General features: G+C 35.3%; 1 protein-coding gene across 1 annotated transcript in view; it reads right to left on the bottom strand.

Annotated features, from left to right (window-relative positions):
* The window catches only part of LOC145256506 (F-box only protein 11-like), an 84,720-nt gene extending 64,618 nt beyond the window's left edge, over positions 1 to 20,102 (bottom strand). The window contains exon 1 of the mRNA XM_080115477.1: positions 19,834 to 20,102. Within this exon, the coding sequence (XP_079971603.1) occupies positions 19,834 to 19,933 (100 nt within the window). The 5' untranslated portion in view covers positions 19,934 to 20,102. The remainder of the gene's footprint in view (positions 1 to 19,833) is intronic.
* Positions 20,103 to 21,538: the final 1,436 nt, after the last annotated feature.

Consider the following 21,538-nt stretch of genomic DNA (forward strand, 5'->3'; position numbering starts at 1 on the left):
CAGGTCAACCTGGCACGAGGATACATTTCTCTACAAGTAAAACTTGATGAAATATTCAAAATCACAGGAAATATTCGTAGCCCAAATAAGATCTTCTCAGTATGGATAACCCATGAGAAATGGTGTACTTTCTCCAAGTGATGTTACCTCAAGTAACAAAATGAAGCTGGATACTTCACCAGACTAGAGGAATTCTTGTCTTGGAATCTGATAAAAACCAAGAAAAGTATACTATATTTAAATAGTCAATTGGGGAGAGGAAAATTATATCCTCAACTTCTTTATTAACTCAGTATTTGAGATGTAAAAGATAACTTTAACGGAATATTCAAAAAATGGAATATTCATAAAAGGTCACTCATTTTAATGGCACCACTCCCACTTTCATAGCTCTTCAACATTTTAGTTTTTGAGGCTTTACTTTTGGAATGACCATCTTACGATTAAAATTATTTTCAAATCATATTCCAAAGAAAGACTACACACAATGGTATCCAACAACTGTTTCCAGACGGTGTTCATTTTTAGTTGTAGAAAATAACGTTGTTGATAAATCTTTGTTAACTCTTTTAGAGTCAACAATTCATTTTAAATGTGTTGAAACCAATCATGTTATAGTCAACTGGGATGCAGCCCTGTGGTATTGTGTTGCAAAGACAGGCAGTTCTAGGAAAGAAACTTTGCTCATGGAATTTTTGTTTAGTTTTAGGTACAGACAGAAAGTAAGAAATTGTTGGCAGTGGTTGTAGTTAGGTGAGTGTTTGTCATGAATGTTTTATAGGAGGGATCATAGATTGAAGTTCAATCGAGCACCTGCCATGAAAATAATAATAGAGCAGAAATATACTTGCTACATCTCTTCTGTGAGGAAGATAGCAGGAAGGAGAAGATAACATCTCACACTAGATTTCAAAGCTGATTTTGTGCCCTGTCAAGGCAGAAAAGAGTGCTCTGAGCAGCTTCTCTTGAGATGTAGCAACAATATTCCATTGTAGGATATATTTGGCTCATAAAAATAGAGGATCAAGTTGGGTGTGAGATACCTTCTGGAATAGTATTTTTCCAGCAACCTTAACAATGGATTTGATGTAAGCCTTCCATTTAAAGATCAGGAGTGAAAATTGCCAAAGCATGGTCTTTCTTCAAGGCAAAAACCATTCACTTCAATTGGAGTCAAATGGAGATCAGAGTGTTAGTGGTGATAAGTTTGAAGTTTAGTTTTAGATGCATTAAAATTAACTAGCCATGTTTTTTCCCTGCTGCAATACATGCTCAAGGTGAGAAAAGAGAGCTTTGGTCATTGCAGGCCTGTGAAGTGTTGCCATAGACCGTAGTGTCATTTGCATAAGTGTCAACAAATGATCTAAGAATGTGATTTGTGAGATCGTTGATAAAGATGTAGCCAGTCAAGCTTTTGTTGTGAATATGTTTCTAACTGACTATTTATAATTCTACTAGCGGGGGTACCCGGCGTTGCCCGGGTGTTTGGAGGTGTGTGTTAAAAAAAAAAAAAAAAAAAAAAAAAAAGAAATGTTGGCCGGGTGTTTGGAGGCGTAAAAGCAAAAAAGTTTTAGTAGGAAAGTAGAACTGAACCCTGAAGCCTTGACACGAAGGTGGAAAGGAAATGGAAAAAAAACCCAGAGACCTAGCCATCTCGGCCACGAGGGGAGAGGAATTGATAAGCATGTTAAGTTAACATTTATAAAGTGAAATATACAGGTGCGAGGAAGGTAAGTGGCGTGATGTTTGACCTAGTTATGCGCTGTAAGCCAGTTACTGTTTCGCCCGCCCCATCATTTGCTTTTCGAAGACGTGGCGATCAAAAATAGCTGGTAAAAGTCGGGCAAATTAAAGATAGCCGCGACCCCCCGTTCTTAAGTCGTAGTTATTAGGATTTAGACGGGATTTAAAAAGTTTTAAGAAGGAGCGAGCCGACCCAGAAGGCCAACGAAAAAAGCCTTTCGCGGACATACAGAAAAAGTGCACACTCATACATACAAACATTTTCACTTTTATATTTATAGATTACAAGCGGGGGTTACCCGGCATTGCCCGAGTGTTTGTAGGGGGTGTGTATGGGGGGGGGGTAATAACCCTGAAATGATGTTAAAAAATAGCAAAAAAAAAAAACGTATGTGTATAGGAGGGGGTGGGGATAAACTAAAGAATAAGCGAAGTAAAAAAAAAAAAAAAAAAAAAAAAAAAAAAAAGTTGCCCAAGTGTTTAAAGATGTAAAAGAAAAAAAACAAAATAGTTTTGGTCGGGAGGCGGGATTGAACCCGGAAGCTTGGACGCAGGGGTGAAACAAACGCCAACCACTTAACAGTCTAGACCAGGAGTAAGAGGAATTGATTAGAGTGTTAAGTTAAAGCTTATAAAGCAAGTGAAAGAGGTTTGATTGACAGATAGCCGCTAAATGAGGTTATCGTGGGAGCGTTATGAGATGACGTAGCAGTATTTTATTTAATGCGGGACAGCTTTTTGAGGTTTATTTACTTTGTTTCAATGCGGGGCAGTTTTCGCTACCCCAAGATGATGGTTCCTCAAGATGATGGGGGAGGGGGGCAAAACGGCTCCCCAAGTGAAAGGGGATTAGCAATTGTTTGATATAAGGAGTTTAGCCCCAAATTGATCAAAGCCGATTGCTTGTGGACGTTCCCGCCACGATACCGAGGACAGCTTGTTAGCTTTTGAATTAGTTTCGCTTTTTATACGAAAAAGCTGAACGAACACAAGACGGGCTGAAATAGCATTAATTTTGTAAAAATCGATGTAAATAAAGCTAGACGCTACACGCGTTCCCAAATCCTAGATATTATTATCTAGGGTGTATATAAACAGTTCTAAGCGATCGTAACTCCCCCGGGGGCGTCGGCGAAAAAAGCCTTTGCGAGACATACATGAAATGGTCACACACATTTTGCCTTTTATATATATAGACTAGCGGGGGGTACCCTGCGTTGCCCGGGTGTTTTGAGGTGCATGTGCTCGGACGGGGTGTTAATCAAAACATAATAATCAAAGTATATATTTAAAAAAAAAAACACAAAAAAAAACTAACATAAGGCAAACAAACGATGTTATATGTAAAAATGGGAAAAACAAAAGAAAACGTGAAAAAGAAAACAGAAAAGCGAACGTTAAAACTTCTTTAAAAAATCTGAAAAATAAAAACAAAAAAAATACACATGGAAAATGGCTTAAATAACCCCGGGAGGTACCCGGCGTTGCCCTGGTGTTTTTCGGTGTGTGTGTGTGTGGACGGGCGGGGCTGGGGAGTGTTAATGAAAATCTAAGAATAAGCGAAGTAAAAAAAACAGAAAAACGAACGTTTGAAAAATGGCTTAAATAACCCTGTTTCAATATTAAAATTTAAAAAAAAATGACATCTCACACCACGATTCAAACCCAAAACGTTTAGATAATGAGGCCGCGCTCTAAGCAACTGAGCTAAGACGACGTCGCTGAAATTGTGTCGCTTTTTTAAATATTTAAAGTAAATCAGGTTACGACGTCGTATGACGCATGTGCAGAAGCGAACTCGTCATGAGAGGACTGTTTTTGCTGACCTCCCCCCCTGTAGAAAACTACTGATTTCAAAGTGAAGGAATTAACTTTTTTGGCCAATTTTTCGATATTTGTCGGGCGAAGGTTGGAAGTTTAAAATGATACCGATCTGGTGAAAATCCGTGACCCGTGTCGAAAGTTTTTACGAGACATACAAACACACATACAAACAAACACACATTTTTGCTTTTATATTTATAGACTAGCGAAGGGTACCTGGCGTTGCCCGGGTGTTTGTAGGTGTGTGTGAAAAAAAAAATAGGTGCCCGTGAAAAAACACAAAGCCTTGACGACGCACAGTTGGAAAATAGTAAAGTGTGAAAAAAAAACAGGTGCGCGTTTTTGCTTGACGTGACGCCGATAGCTATTCAGCAGTTAGCATTTTGTGCGGGACAGTTTTTAATGAGGTCAATAAATCGGTTTGTTTGTTTTTAAAAACCCGCTCCCTCGTCTCGAAATGAAAGCTACCGTCTGATATGACGAAGTCGACATTGACCAAACGTTACTTACCACTGGCTCTGGGCCTGTGATTAGAGTCGAGTTTCGCTTTTTGTTTATACCGAAAACCGAATGTAACGTGTGCCGATGCGGGAAATGTGGAATAATTAACATTTGAAAGTCAATAAAATTAAATAGACAAGCGAGCTCCGTGGTTAAGTGTGAGATATTACAATTTATAGATGATATAAAAAGTTTTAAGAAGTTGTGAAGCGAGCGAGCGAGCGCTTCTCTGAAAGAAGCCTTTTGTGGACATCGAGGAAAAGCGTACATACATACATACATACATACACACATTTTCGCTTTTATATTTATAGATAACCAGTTGGATTGTTTCGTAATCATCATTAAAATGGTGCTACTGTATGGTGCTGAGGCATAGACCCTTACAACGGCACTGAACAGATGCTATACACAAATGTTCAGGATGGCCCGCAACATATCTTAGAAGAACCACACCATTAACTTGCAATTATACAAAGATTTACTACCAGCATCGTTAAAGAGCAACAGAGAAGGATGCTATTAGCAGGCCATTGTATGGGGTATCATGGAAAGGAAGTCAGTAAAATTGTTTTCTGGATTCTCCAGACAATCAGTCTAATCGATGCAGTTTAAAAAAAAAAAAAAAGTCACATTCATCAAAAACCTACTACAGGACAAGTTTTTTTCTGTCCTACAAGGATAGATAGTTAGAAATTATCAATCCTAGTTTCATATTTTGAAACAATTTGATTCAAATAACAATGTAATGTTCAAATGATATTGTAATAATTAAATTTAACTTTGAAAATGCTATTAAAAATCGAAAATAAAAATGAAAGTAAAATTATTGTTGGACAATGCTAGATAGATATAGTCAGTTAAAATACTAGCAAGACCTGTAGAAATTCCACAGCAGTATCTTTCATATGCAATATACTACTGTTGAGAATTCTGTAAATGGAGACCCTCATGATATAATTGTAGCCCTTTTAGTAATCTGATTAATGTAGTGTCAGAATATATCTTCTTATTACAGTTTATCTCCAATATCCTTATAGGAATCTGTGACATATTCCCATTGTATGGATGCCCAGCACGTATGGAAATCCCACAATATCATTATACCATCTTTAGACAGAACAGATACTACCCCTGGATCCTAGCCAGAAGACCAAGAAGGTATATTTTAGTTTCAAGTACGGCCCAAAAGCGACATTTTTTTTTTTTTTGTTGTTTACATTGCATCTTCAGTGATCGGGAGATCCTATTTATTAAAAAGGAAGATAGGTGATAACATACTACGAACATTAAATTAGCGAATATCTATTTACTAATTTAATGTTCGTAATATATTATCACCTATGTTTTTAATAAATAGGATCACCCAATCGAATAATTTATAATCTAGAAACCGTGACACACGTACATACGTTAAAAAGCATTATGGTATTAATATATAGCTATTTATAAAGTTGACTTAAGATGACTAACCTAGGACGGGTTTAGATGGCTCATCCCATGGAACACACAGCATTCTCAATGAAGGCAAACCACGCATGATGATCTGCAGCAGCCAAAATAGTGATGGGCAGCCACTCTCAGGACCATCGATGAACACCGTAGATCCGTGGACCTGAGCTAGGCTTGACATTGGCTTTGATGGTGTGTAACCAGGTCTTCAGCTGGCCTCCTGGGCATCTTCACCAGCCTTGGAATGGTTCTTGTGCTATTGCTTCATGAATGTGCTCTCTTGGGTTACAGCGTGCAGTGTGGTGAAATTAGTGAAGTTTCCTCATAAAGTTGAGCCATTGATCACACTGACAATTGAGATTAAAATGCTACATACATATTTGCAACAGAAGACAAATAGCTTTTGAATATTTTGATCATGTGTATGTAGTTGATTGCATAACTAATTTATGCATTGCTTTGCAAAAGAATATCTCATTAATTAACTATTAGTTTTTTATATTTTCCAATCAAATCATTAGTTTCATGTAACTTAATTTTATTAAGTTTTTTTACATTTTCTTTTCAACAGTTTTTTTTACATTTTCTTTTCAGTTTTTTTTTACATTTTCTTTTCAGTTTTTTTTTTACATTTTCTTTTCAACAGTTTTTTTTACATTTTCTTTTCAACAGTTTTTTTTTTACATTTTCTTTTCAACAGTTTTTTTTTTACATTTTCTTTTCAACAGTTTTTTTTTTACATTTTCTTTTCAACAGTTTTTTTTTACATTTTCTTTTCAACAGTTTTTTTTACATTTTCTTTTCAACAGTTTTTTTTACATTTTCTTTTCAGTTTTTTTTTTACATTTTCTTTTCAGTTTTTTTTTACATTTTCTATCCAACAGTATTTTACATTTTCTATCCAACAGTATTTTACATTTTCTATCCAACAGTTTTTTTACATACTGCAAATTTCTTTTCATATCTCAAATGATTACATTCATTGTTTTTAAGATTAAAATTGCTGACTTGTTTATGAAGAAACAGAAATGCATTTTGGCAGATTTAATTCCTTTAATAGAATTAAAAAAGAAATTTTTTTGCAAGAGACGAGAAGTAGTAAGAATTATATTTTGTTGGGGTGGGGGGGGGCAGATATTACAGATTCTTTTTCTGTGGGAGGAAAGGGGTTAGAAAAAATTGTTGCTACTTAATTATTATCCTTTTCTTGTTTTTATTGTTCAAGTGAAGTCAGTCATAGTTGATAGCTTTTTACATTTTTTTTGTTTTTGTATTTATTGTGTAAGCTGGGAAGAGAAGGTGACAGGGGAGGGGTCAGCCATTGTGGCTTTTTGACCTTCCTTTGTTATTGGGATCATCAGCGATTTAATGGGGGGGGGATAATAAAGCATTGTTGCTTTGCATCCGCACTTTAATCAGCATTTGATTTTTAGAATCTTATATTAAAATGTTTCCATCTTTTATGAAGGAGTAACTGTTTTAAATAAAGAGATGCAAAATATTTCATTCATGTCCAAAGTGTTTCAATAATAAAAAAAAAAAAAAAATGAATCAAAATTAAAAAAAAGATTTACTTTAGAAATGACAGAGTCCACATTTATTTACCTCCTCACAAGGGCAGAGTTAGACACAAGGTCAGTTTTTAATAGTGGGAAAAAAAAAACCAGTTCCACAAAAAAGAAACAGTCTGGGTTGAAACAAAAAATTTTAATTGCCTCAGTCTAGAAGAATTTCTCCCTCACTGATCAAAGACAAAAAAGATGAAGTGTAGTATCAGAACAGATACTACACTTTTCTCTGAGCAAAAAGTGTAAATAGTCTTATGGATGATAGTCTTTCAGCCTGTCTGGCTTAGGATCAGTATAGTATTAGTTTTATCCTTGGTCGGATGAAAAATCCTAAGCCAGGACAATTTTTATTTTTGCTCCCAATCCAGAATCACCCTTTTGGATGAACTCCCTCCCACATAAAAACTCATCTTGTGCCTAAACTTTTTATTTGCATGAGGGAAAGTGGAAATAATGACAATAGCGTACATATATCAATTCTGATATTAAAGTAAATTAATATAAATTATGATGAGTAATCTGTCATCACCAGCCAGTGGTTGGTTGGAGCAGATCCAAGGAACAGTTTAAGACTTATGTTCGTTGTAATTTCAAATAGGTGCATACTTGTTCTCTATTTGCAAGGTCATTTAGACCAGGTTTTATCGGAAAATTGGATAGCTGATAAGGTTGGAAAATATGCTAAGCATAAAATAATGTAAAAAGGGTGGATGAGATGATGTAGAGGACAACACTTGTCTGAAGCAGTTTATGAGAGAAATATTTCAGAATTTTATGAAATAACGATCAATAATTTGCATTATTTTGACTATTCCAGGTGCAAAGTATTCTGGACCATGCAGTAGCTTCTGGTAAGGCCTCTCGATGCCATATTAGTGGGTAATTGTTACGGCTTTACCTTATGTGCTACAAAATATATATATATATATATATATATATATATATATATTTCTTCATTTCTTTTTCTCTTACTTTCCCTCTATACCTTGCTCTAAGCAAGTCTGTCGACCTATTTCACATATCCCAAAACTCAATCATGAAAGATTTCCAGAAAAATTACCTGATTAAACCCAGATCTCCAACTTCCAACATAGACCCCCACTACCATGTCTCCTTCTCCAACATCAGAGGTCTATGTTCCAACCTTCCAGAGGTTTAAACTCTATTACAGGAGACTAAACCAGACCTATTATTATTATCATTATTATTATTATTATTTCCAGCTTAAATTTTTTTTTTTTTTTTTAAACAAAGGAGTCACCACTTATCAAGGCCTGGAGGCCACTCGAGGATAAGGATTAATGAGTGTATGGTAGTCAATGGGACAATATCGTAGTAATCATTAATAGTGGAAATTTGATAAATTGGATTACTTAAGGGGATGGCTCATCAAGAACTTGTTTATGTTGGACTTAAAAATGACCATATTGTAGTCAGTTGGAAAGCAGGAAAATGGAACTGAGTTCCACAGGCATGCAGTTCTAGGAAAGAAACTTTGTTCATGGAATCCATGTTTTGGTTTAAGTACAGATAAAAAGGTGGGGGCAGGCTGACAATATCTTTTCTGTGGGAAAGAGGTTTCAGGAAAGAGAAAAGGGCATCTACTACTAGACTACAAAGACTATTTTGAACTCTGTCAAGGCAAGGTAGGCTGCTTTGAGCAGCTTGTGCCCAAATGTGGCAACAGTACTCCATCGTAGGACGGACTTGGCTCTTATACAGGTAGAGAATTGCATTGGCAGTGAGATATCTACTGGAGCGATAGAATGATCCCAACATTTTTCCAACGACCTTGGCAATGCATTTGATGCAGGTGTTCCATTTCAGATCAGGAGTAAAGGTCATACCCAGAAGCTTGTCAAAACAGAGTCTCCCAAAGACGAGCAATGCATTTCAATTAATGTCAAACAGGGATCAGAATGTTGATGATGGAAAGATAGAAGCTTGGTTTTAGACGCATTAAAATTAACCAGCCACCCCTTTCCCCATTGCACCACGTTTGTTATATTTATGTTTTGTCCAGTGTAACCTCTGACCTATAGTTATATTCCACATCTAGAGAAAATTATGTTTAAAACAACAAAATTCATACTAGAATTGTGCACATGATCACGTGGCCTAATGGTTAGAAGTGTTGATTAGCAACCCGTTCTAAGTGACAGTTTTCTGGAGGTAGAAGTTACAAGTAATAATAATTAAGAATAGCATAACATTTATACTCAGTCATGGCTGACTGAATGAGAAAAATCCACTACTGTTAGCAAATAAAAGTTCAGATTTAAATTCCTCCCTGAATGTGATAAATATTTCAGAATTTGAAAAAAAGATGCACTCAAAAAAGATCAGAGGTTGCAGACAATGTAACCTCTGACCTTCTAGAGGTGTATGTTGTCAAACTGTCAAACTTGGGACAGCACAGAATTTCAAACGAAACCTTTCTCTTGATCTGTCAGCCATGATCGGATAAAAGTTCTAAATAATTCACAATTGTATTATTAGTATCGCCCGCACTGAAGATTGGACCTTCAACCTCCAAAGTGTCATTTAGAACTCAATTTTACCAAGCACTTTACCCACTACACTTTATATACAGTTCTAGTGTGAATTTTGGGAACCTCAAACTTATTCTTGTGTCGAGATGTAAAGTATTACTACTTATTGTAATGTATCTATTTATTTTTATTTTCTTGCTGACCAAAGACGCTAAATTCAATGCTGCCTATGTGAAGTATTCCTTTTTCAGACCACATGTAGGGGACAATATTTCAATACGAGATAATCCCCACCAGTTTTGTGCTAAATTCTTTTATTATATTTATTTATTTTATTTTGTTTAATATATTATAAGTTTATTTCTGTTAGCACTTAAAATGCAAATGTATCTAGAATATTAAAAAAAAAAAAAAAAAAAAAATGAAATCTATAACTAATAGTGTCATGCTGATTCCACAATATAAATTCATGCATAAATATTGGAGGGGAAGATATCTCCAAATAATATCTTTAATTTCGAAGAAGAGCTACGAACTTATACTAAGTAAATATTAATAAGTCTCTTTAATCCTTTTTTTTTTTTTTTTTTTTTTTAAGTCTTTTCTCTCTTAATGGAAAGTAGACAATTCATTGTGGATGCGTTATCAGCAGCTCTCGTTACTCTCGCTTCTCCTTATTTGTCTCTCAGTTCTCATTCTTTTCAATAAGTGATTTTTCTGACAAAGTAAGAAGATAAAGCTGTATTCTAAGTTGGCAGTATTTTGTGTGAATATTTGCCAGAGATGCTGGAAAAGTGTGTTGGAGGTAAACGTTTTAACTCGGTTGACGGATTCTGGCTTATAGTCAGGGACCCGAACCTTGGATTAACCACTGAGGAGGCTGTCCTATCAGTAGGTGCAAAGTATTCTGGACCATGCAGTAGCTTCTGGTAAGGCCTCTCGATGCCATATTAGTGGGTAATTGTTACGGCTTTATATATATATATATATATTTCTTCGTTTCTTTTTCTCTTACTTTCTCTCTCTGCCTTGCTCTAAGCAAGTCTGTCGACCTATTTCACAAATCCCAAAACTCAATCATGAAAGATTTCCAGAAAAATTACTTGATTAAACTCAGATCTCCAACTTCAAACATAGACCCCCACTACTATGTCTCCTTCTCCAACATCAGAGGTCTATGTTCCAACTTTCCAGAGGTTTAAACTCTATTACAGGAGACTAAACCAGACCTATTATTCCTAAGCGAAACTAGCATTGGACTGACTATTTCCCTAGATGAGTTCATAATTAAAGGATACTCTAACTTAACTTCTAAATCCAACCTCCAAGATCACCATATGCATGGAGTATGTGCCTACATTAAAGACGGCTTTCCATATGGTAGGGACATCTCCAGAGAAGATCCAAACTTACCCTATATGTGCTTCCGGGTTGCACTTGTTCACACTACTGCATTTATATTTGCACTATCGCCCCCACAACAGCGGAGTTACTATCTTTGAAAGCATATCTGAGAAAATTGATCACCTCCTGTCTGCGTACCCTTCAGCAAACATTCATGTCTGTGAAGACTTCAATGTGGAATGGTTAACCCACTCAAACAAGACTGATGACGAGGGGAGGTTCTGTCATGATTTCTCCATTGCTTATGACCTCACTCAGATTGTTCACGAACCCAACTGTGTACCCAACACTGACGGCCAGTATGCAAGTCTCTTAGACCTTTTTCTCACAACTTGCCCTGAGCTATGTTCATCTTCCATACTATCTCCACTGGGATCTACCGACCACTCTGTTGTATCAGTTAAGATAAAAACAAAATGTAATAAGTCCTCAGATGTACCTCTCCATCGTACAGTATATTGATACTCTATGGCTGACTGGGATAGCTTCCGTACATATATATCAGATCTACCTCTGCATTCCATGTTTAAAAAGGATGTGTCCTCTATAGTATCAGAACTGACAGAATGGTTAATTGTAGATATAGACCGATTTATAACCTCGAAAAAGATCCAGCAAAACCTAACAGCCAGCCGTGGTTCTCTCCAAAATGTGCTGCTGCCATTGTACATAGAAATCACTTTTTTCATTGCTTTCAACATAATAGATGTACTGAGACTAAAGCCACTTTCAGGACTGCCAACAACCATTGTAAAAACGTAATAAAAAATGCGAGAGAGTTGTATGCTTAGTCCGTCAAGTCAAAGTAGCTGAGCAGCAGCTTAGTTCCCCTCAGTTTTGGCAAATCGCAAATAGAATCCTGAACAGAAGCATGTGCTCTATCCCAACTATCATCAATGGACCGGAGATAATCTCGTCAGCATCAGACAAAGCCAAACTCTTTGCCAAGAACTTTGCAGCTAATTCTACCCTTTGCAACCAAGGCCACCAACCCCCAGTATTTCTTTGTGTATCTGAAAACATGCTATGCGGCATACAAATATCTGTACATGATGTTGCCAAGCTAATCAAGAACCTTGATTCCAGTAAAGCAATTAGCCCTGACAGCATTCCAATTATAGAACTTAAAAAGCTTCAACCAGAACTAGCACCCATACTTACAAAGTTATTTAAGCATTGTCTTAAGGAGAAATGCTTCCCAACACCCTGGAAAATCTCATTAGTATACCCTGTATTAAAGAATTCCGGTGATCGCTCATCCCCCTCTAAGTACAGGCCAATAAGTCTCGTGTGCGTCATGAGTAAGTTGCTGGAATCTGTGTTAAATAGAGAAGTACTCAACCATCTCAGCAAAAATAATCTTCTTAGTGACATGCAATATGGCTTCCATTCTGCTAGATCTACAGCAGACGTGCTTACAATTATATCTTATAGGATTAGCGAATCTCTCGATGGCAGCTTCCTCTCTAGGGCAATTGCTCTTGACATATCAAATGCTTTTGATAAGGTATCGCATAAAATTCTACTTCACAAGATCTCCAGCTGGAAATGTCTTCTCAATTAAATCATTTCTCTCTGATAGGTTCATAAGAGTAGTGGTTGATGGGCAGAAATCAGAAGCTCTCACTATTAATGTTGGAAACCCTCAGGAATCCTCTCTTCCTGATCAACATTAATGATCTTCCAAATCACATCCTTACATCATTCGTAGACATTACCATCTATGGTAGCACATCAAAGACCGTAAACGACCAAGTTCTCTCTCCTCTGATCTTGAGCACGTGGTACAATAGGCAAAGAGGTGGTTGGTTATTTTTAATGCATCTAAAACCAAGCTTCTATCTTTACATCGTCAACGCTCTGATGCCCATCTGGCATCAATTAAAATGAATGGCTCTCATCTTGGCGAGCCTCCATGTTTTGACAAGCTTCTGGGCTTGACCTTTACTCCTGATCTGAAAAGGAACACAAATCAAATCCATTGCCAAGGTTGCTGGAAAAATAGTAGAATCCTTCTACTGCTCTGCTATCTTTAGAGACCCAAGAATCGCTCAAAACTCGAAAATAAATAAAAATATACTGGTAGTATACACCCAATTATCACTGACATTTGAGTGGATCTCTATCAAATTTGTTTCATTTTTGAGTTTTGAGCGATTCTCAGGACCAACTTTCAGCACTACTTGCATTTCAAATGCTTTTAACTATGTTAAAACACTGAAAACTTGTCCAGATAAGTAGAAGGGTAACTTATCTTGCCTTTGGTAACATTTGTTATATATTTGTTTTTGACTACTTTTTTGTATGTCCAAAAAAGGCTTTTTTCACTGTGGTTCTCGGGGGGGGGGGATTACTATGTCTTAGAACTGTTTATATACCGTCTAGATTGTTATACTTACGATTTGCGAACGCACGTCGTGTCTAGATTTATTTTGATCGACTTTTATAAAATGCGCGCTATTTCACTTTGTTGCGGGTTTGTTTGACGTTTTAGTATAAATAAAGTGAAACTAAATTGCAACGAACACATCTCCTTGGCTTTTCTGTCGGAGACATCCAGAAAGCAAATCAGCTTTGATCAATGTGGTGAAAACTGTCACATCAGAACATTGCTTTTCATTTGGACACCCCCACTTTTTATGGGGAGCTGGTTTTCCCCTCAACAACTGGCTAAAAACATTAATTCCTTCACCCTCAACGGGACATTTTTCTACAGGGAACGGTAACAAAAAATTGTTCCTTCATGACAGTCTAGCCAAATACGCATGCGCAAAAGATGTTGTGTACTTGAATTAGTTTAAATATTATAAAAACTGACACAAATCCGCTCATGCAGTCATGGTACAATGGTCAAAGTGGCAGAGCTTTTATCTTTAAATTGCAGGTTCGATCCGAAGTATCAGATAAATTTCTTTTTTCGATTTTTAAACTTTTGAAATGGTTATTTATGCCATTTTTTCATTTTTTTCCCATCACGTTCGCCGTTTTATTACTTTGCTTATTCTTTAATTTCCATTTTAGTTTGGATTTACCCCCTGCCAACACAGACACCTCCAAACACCCGGGCACCCCTGCGAGTCTATAAATATAAAACCGAAAATGTGTGTATGTATGTATGTATGTACACTTTTTGTGTATGTCCGCAAAAGGCTTTTTTCCAGGAAGCGATCGGTCAGCTCGCTCCTTCTTAAAACTTTTTATATCACGTCTAAATCATATCTCCGAGTTAACAACGGGGATCGCCTGTCTATTTAATTTGCCCAACTTTGAAAAGCTAAACATTCCACATTTTTGGATTGCCGCGTGCGGATTTGGCTTTTTCGTATAAAAAAAGCGAAACTAATTCGAAGCTTAAAACATCGCTTCCGGCGCAATTGCCGGGAACGTCCAAAAGCAATCAGCTTTGATCAATGCGGAATTTCTCCTTATATCAGACAATTGCTATTCAATTTGGACAATCCCCTTTTTATGGGGAGCTGGTTTCCCCCCAACATCTTGGGGAAACAAAAAACTGCCTCACAGTAATTAAAAAACTGCCCCGCAGTGAAAGTTGACCTCATTAAGTCAATAAGTATGGGCACCTGCCAATTCTTGATACTTAAATAAATTCATAAATTCAAATATGTTTCCGTTAGTATTTCTTGGTGACCGAGCAGTTAACGTCACACGTTTTTTTCACACTTTATTTTCCAACTTCGCCTCATGGCTTCGGGTTCGATCCTTCCTACTTACCAAAACTTTTTTACCCCCACCTCAACACAAACACCCGGGTAAGAAGTCTTCGCTTATTCTTTTGTTTTGATTCACCCAAAAGCACACCACCTCTAAACACCCGGGCAACACCGGGTACCCCCCACCAATCTATAATATAAATCTCACCTGTGTTTAAATGTATGTATGTATGTTTGTATGTCTTGCAAAAATTTTCGAGAGAGGTGACAGATTTTCACAAGATCGGAATCATTTTGAAGCTCGACCCTTCGGACGACAAATATTAAAAAAATTGGCCAAAAACATTAATTCTTTCATCCTCAACTAGGTAGTTTTCTACAGGAAGGGGTCTCTTTTTTTTTCGTCAATATTTTCAAAAGTCATTGCTTCTTTTCTATTGTCTAGCCTTAATTTAAACCTACATCACTTCCGGTTTGGCGATGGGCGCAACAGCTAACACGTCACTTTTTTTTTTCACATTCTTTTTCTCCTTCGCGGTACAGGTGTGAGCCTGCCTGCCTACTACCACTTTTTTTTTGGGGGGGGGGGCTCAACCAACACCTTACACACACCTTCACTTTCTTTTCCGCCTTCACATCATGGGTTCGAGCCTCCCTGCCTACTACCACTTTTTTTTTTTTTTGCTCAACACACACCTCCAAACACCTGGGCAACGCCGGGAACCCAGGCTAGTTTTCTTCTATCTATATATATAAAAGCCAAACGTCTGTGTGTATGTATGTATGTTTGTTTGTAACGCTAAAACTTTTGAACGACGGAACCAAACTTGACAAATTTGGTATCATATCGAAGCCCCATCACCCGGATGACAAATATCGAAATTTCACGTCAAACGGACCACTAGAAGTTGGTCAACTGATCAGTTATCTTCGAGGGGGGGGCCCAAAAAACCTGTCATTATCTATATATATAAAAGACAAATGTTTGTTTGTAACGCTAAAACTTGAGATGAAAGATTCCTCTCCCCTAAGAATAAAACATATGTTCAATATCTGCTTTTGTTTTTTCATTGTTTATACGGTCCCGAGCAACGCCGGGTAGCCCTGCTAGTCTATAATATAAATCTCACCTGCCTGTTTAAATGTATGTATGTATGTCTGCTTAAAACTTTCGACAGAGGTGACAGATTGTCACGAGATCGGTATCATTTTGAAGCTTGACCCTTCGGACAACAAATATCAAAAAATTGGCTAAAACATTAATTCCTTCACCCTCAACTGGGCATTTTTCTACAGAGAAGAGTCGCTTTTTTTTTGCCGATATTTTCAAAAGTCATCCCCTCTTTTCAATTGACTAGTCTTAATTTATACATTTGTCACTTCCGGTTTGGCGATGGACGTAACAGCGAAGACGTCATGTTTTTTTTTTTCCACATTCTTTTCCTCCTCCGCAGTATAGGTTCGACCCTGCCTGCCTACCACCACTTTTTTTTTGCTAGTCTATAAATATAAATGCGAAAATGTATGTATGTATGTATGTGTTCGCTTTTTTCAGAAGTGGTCGGTCGCTTCACAACTTTTAAAAACTTTTTATATCACATATAAATCGTAATATCTCACAGTTAACAATGAAGCTCGCCTGTCTATTTAATTTGCTCGATTTCGGGAAAATATTCAACATTTGTCGCTCGCCGCATGTGGGTTATCCTATAACATCTTGGGAAAATAAAAATTTAAAAAAAGCGTTCCGCAGTAAATGAATACTATCCCGCAGTCAAACTTGACCTCATTAACTCATTAAAACGGGCACCTGCCAAATCCAAGTAATTAAATAAATTCAAACGTGTTTCCGTTAGAATCTCACTGTGGGGCAATCGTTAACGTCGCACGTTTTTTGTTTTTTTTTCACACTTTAATTTACAACTTTGCCTCAACGGTTCGGGTTCGATCCTCATACTTACCTACCAAAACAGTTTTTTTAACCCACCCCCGGAGTTTCCAAACACCCGGGCAACGCCGGGTACCCCTCGCTAGTCTATTATAAAACATACGCAAAATCTACGTAGGTTAAAGCCACTAAATCTAGTATTGAGTTGATTGCAAGAAAAAAAAAAATCTGTGCAGACATAAATTGTTAATTACTACATGACGAATCATATCGAGTTAATATTTTATGCATCTAAACACGATTTAAATATGTAAACATTGTTTAAAAATTAAAATGGCCAATATGAAGCACAAGATAATGTCAACAGATCGATTTTTTAAATATATGGTTATAAGCAAAAACAATATTACCTACTTAATTTTCATGTCGAAAATAGTAATATATCCAAAAATTATGAAAATTCATTGAGTGAAACAACTATAGTATTTTTAGTACAAAAAAAAGTCTACTGTGGCATTGTGCCTTGTTTGCAGTAAAAAAAAAAAAGTGTTAAAAAAATAATTCGAAATGATTCCTCATATTTAATAAAAACAATAAAACAAAACGGCGCACGTACACCCACTGTGTGTATTCTTTTTCATATTTTTTCAGTGAATTATTATCGAATAGATACTAGTCTACCAGATTATAAAAACAATGGGGGGGGGGGGATCAATATTTAAATATTTGTAAGGGGTGCGTGCTCAGTTTCTAATTCTAGTAAATTGATCACCCATTTTGGATCACACGTTTCCGGCTAATTTCTTTTTGTTTTTTTTTTTGTTTTTAGCAGTTTAACCTTTTTTGAATTTCGCCTTTTGAAATAATCTTCTTAAAAAAAAAAAAAAGAAAGAAAGAGCTAAATTGATTAAAAAAAGGCTAAATTCGCAAAAATTCGCCTAAACACGTTGTTGTTCTAAAATGGGTGATCGATTTACTAGAACGCTGCATTAGAAACTAAGCAGTGCTTAGTCTAAGCACCCTCTACAAATATTTATATATTGACTTTTTTCATTTTTTTTTTTTTTGATAATCTGGTAAACTAGTATCCATTCAATAATAATTCGCTTAAAAAAATTGAAACATAGATGAAAAGAAAATACAGAGGGGGGGGGTACCGCTTACATACGTGCGCTAACCAAATGGCCTTCTATACCCAATATTTCATCGCATTATTTTCAGGTCACTAGACTGCGGTTTTACAGGGCAAAGATAAGAAATCATTCCCAGGCAGTCGAAAAAACTTTAAAACACACACACACAAAAACGTCGATTTGAAACGGAAGTGATTCTATAAAATTACGCTTGAAATTACAGTTACAGAAGTAGTGCAATGCCCCAAATTCCTTTTCTAAAAGCTGACGATACTATTACAATTAAATCAATTTAAATATGATTTTTCGTAATTTTTGGATGTTATACTAATTTCGACACGACAATTAAGTAGATATCATTGGTTGTAATCGAAATTCAATATTTCGATTCTTGTTCTTATTCCGAAGAAGCGCTCAATTATCTGTCAATAGTTTTACAAATCGACGTTATACTAATAAGCCCTTCTTGAAAGGGGAAATTGGGACATTGAAAAACGTCACTTCGGTAATCATTTAGATGCAAACAGATCCAATAATCGTCCAGAATGATCGTTTGAGAATTTGGGAAACTGCAATAAAGTAAAACAACCTCGGTTATTTTTAAAGTCGAATAATCGTTTAGAAATGATCGTTTTTGCGATAGTAAAATTTGGGACGCTGAAAACGTAGACAACCTTGGTGATCTCTGAACAGAATAATCGGTGCTTATTTAGAATTACACTTCTTATAAAAAAAATACAAAATATCCCACAGGACGAATTAAAAAAATTACGTAAATTGATCAAGTTTTATTTTTTGTTTTACACCTTCTTAGTGACATGCAATATGGTTTCCGTTCTGCGGCAATCACATTTTATGAAAAGGCGAGATGGGGGTCCGGGAGCCATCGTTTTATTCTAAAATTTAAGGACGACAATTCAATTCGACTACAGAGATTTTGCTTGGATTCATTTCAAAATAATTAAAACTTTTTAATCACAAAAAATTGTAAAATTTGATTTTCTTAGTTAAAAAAAAAAAAGTAGTGATTTTAGGAATATGACGGGTAAGTATTGACAAGTCGGAATCTTAACTTATTTTTCTAAGGGAGGTAATTTTATTTTACTAAGAATTGTAAGAAAAACTTGTTTCGACTACTTTATTTAATGTAAAGTTTTAAACAGTAATAATAAAAGTAAAATGCGACGACGTTGTCATTTTTCTTAATACATTCGAGTAATTGTAAGAAAAAAAAACGATCATTTTTAACTACTTTTGTAAAATAGAATTACCTCCCTTAGAACAATGAGTTGTTATTCCGAATTGCCAAGATTTTTCTGCATTTTTTTTTTTTTTTTTTTTGGTAGGTGTAATTTCAAATAAGCACTACTTGATCATATAAAAAAACAACGTTTTTTAATGAAATTTTGGGATGCTTAAAAAATCACGCAACATCCTTATTTTTAAAATTTAAAAAGAATTCGAATAATCATATGGAATGACCGTCATTTGAAAAAGGAATTCATGACGTTGAAAAACGTACACAATCCTTTTGTGTTCTACCAATAAATAAACACAGATGTTTTGCATCGAAATCGGTCCGAAAATAAGCCAAATTAACTTATTTCTAAACTTTTATTCGTTGTATAATGATGTAAACTTTTAAAAAGCGAATAAAATTTAATTTAAAAAAAAAAAAGGAAAACTATTTTTTAAAAAATTTAGTTTTAATTTGACTGTTTACAAAAAACGCGTTCTTCATTTGGTCATTTATTTCAGTTTGAGTCGAACTTGTCGATTCGAATAATCTTTTATTACAAATCAAAGATTATTTGATTAAAAATAAACTGAAATTTTTCATCATTATTAAATCTGTAATTATTAATTTGCTACCTTGAAAAACTATTAAAATAAATAATAAACATAAAATACGTCGCAAACATTAATTGCCCTAGTGGCTACTTAAATTGATTGTTGTTAAAAATTAGTGTTAATTTATTCCAATGTTTTAGAATAAAACTTATGTTAAAAATAAATATGCAGTTAGTTCATATCCTTTATTAACAAATATGAATTTAAATTAAATATTTGTTTATTTAGTTTAAATTTTGTCGTTGTTGGGTTTCCATACTGGAAAAAAGGAGGAAGAAAGAGTTTTTTGTTCCGACTTTTTCTTACCGAGACTTTTGCTGCGTTGTGATGTCCGCGACTTGGTACGATTGGTCCTCCTCTGCCTTCTTGTACTCAGCCTGGTTATTCTGTACGTGAGTGCAGACATCCTAAGACTGAATCCGACAAGAAACTGCAGCTTTTATCGGCCCCAAAATCCAAACAAACGAAGTGAGGCCATATTTGTTCGAAGAGTATGAAAAAAATTTGACGGCAACGAACGCCGACAAGAGACGCAACTTTTTTTTTGTTTATTTATTTTTTTGTTTTTTCTTTCCGGGGTCACATGACTAGATTTTAACCAATCAAAAAGCAGCGGACGCGATGTGAAAAATCCTGAAAGGCCGCTGAAGATGCGGAAAAATAATATATTTAAAAAAAAAAAAAAAGGTCGCATAAGATCTAGAAAAAATGAAAAGCGTACTAAAGATAAGTCATAATAAACATCAATTTTATTTTTATTTTCTTGAGGGGGAGAAAGTAAAAGAAATCAACTTCAAATAACGATTTAATAACTAATGTTTGTTTAAATTGGTAATCTTTTAAACTGATGCATTTCAAAGGGAAAACAGTATTACGTGTTATGTCAAAATTAGTATAAATTTTTAAAATGACTAAATAATCATCCAGTATTGCTAACAAAAATCAAACACAATTACGTTCTGAAATGCGTTGGTTTTTAAATGGTGGACGATTAATATGTCAATTTAGATCAAGGTTTATCTCCCTTGTTTGTCATACTGAATTGGTCGCATAATTCTTTCACATAAAAAAATTCGTTATATTTTGATTTGTAATTATTTTTCTACTGGATCATTTTTCGAAATTTTTGGAATTCATACTAATTTCTCCATGACACGTAAATACGTAATAATGTCTTCACCCGAAATGCCTTGGTTTAAAAGATCACAACTCTACAAGCACTAAAAAGATATGGCGGTACTTAGGTTCCATGGCCGACAATATTCCTTCGGTACTAAAAATGCTGTTGTAAGTTACAACTACCAAAAAGCGATCACACAAACTTAGATTCTGGGAAATAGAAAAAATTACGGGTTTGTATTACTGTACACATAGATTCGAAAAAGTTGTCAAAAAACAAATATATAACAAATAAATGTTATCAAAGGCAAGATAAGTTACTTTTCTACCAAACTGGATATATTTTTCGTGTTTTTTATTTAATGTAACATGTTTATTCAGCTCGAAAAACATACAGTGTTTACCGATGTATTGGAAAATTCAAGATGGCGTCTGATTCTCTCTTTAACACGGTAAGTTTGGGAAAAGGTGTTATAAATAAAAAACCGGATAAAATACTGTTAAAAACTCGCTCAATATATGTTACCGTGACATAGGTTGACATATATTCGGCGGGTTTTTAATAGTATTTTGTATAGTTTTATATTTATAACACCTTTTCCCAAACTTACCGTGTTAAAGAGAGAATCAGACGCCATCTTGAATTTTCCAATACATCGGTAAACACTGTATGTTTTTCGAGCTGAATAAATATGTTGCATTGAATAAAAACACGAAAAATTATCCAGTTAGGTAGAAAAGTAACTTATCTTGGCTTTGATAACATTTATTTGTTATATATTTGTTTTTGACAACTTTTTCGAATCTATGTGTACAGTAATATAAACCCAAAATTACAGTTTTACTTTTAAGTAACTATGTAGTTTCTTGCCCCATGTAATTTTATCAGAAA

This window comes from Euprymna scolopes, chromosome 32 (assembly GCF_053919585.1).
Source record: "Euprymna scolopes isolate OS-2025 chromosome 32, ASM5391958v1, whole genome shotgun sequence".
Lineage (NCBI taxonomy): Eukaryota > Metazoa > Mollusca > Cephalopoda > Sepiida > Sepiolidae > Euprymna > Euprymna scolopes.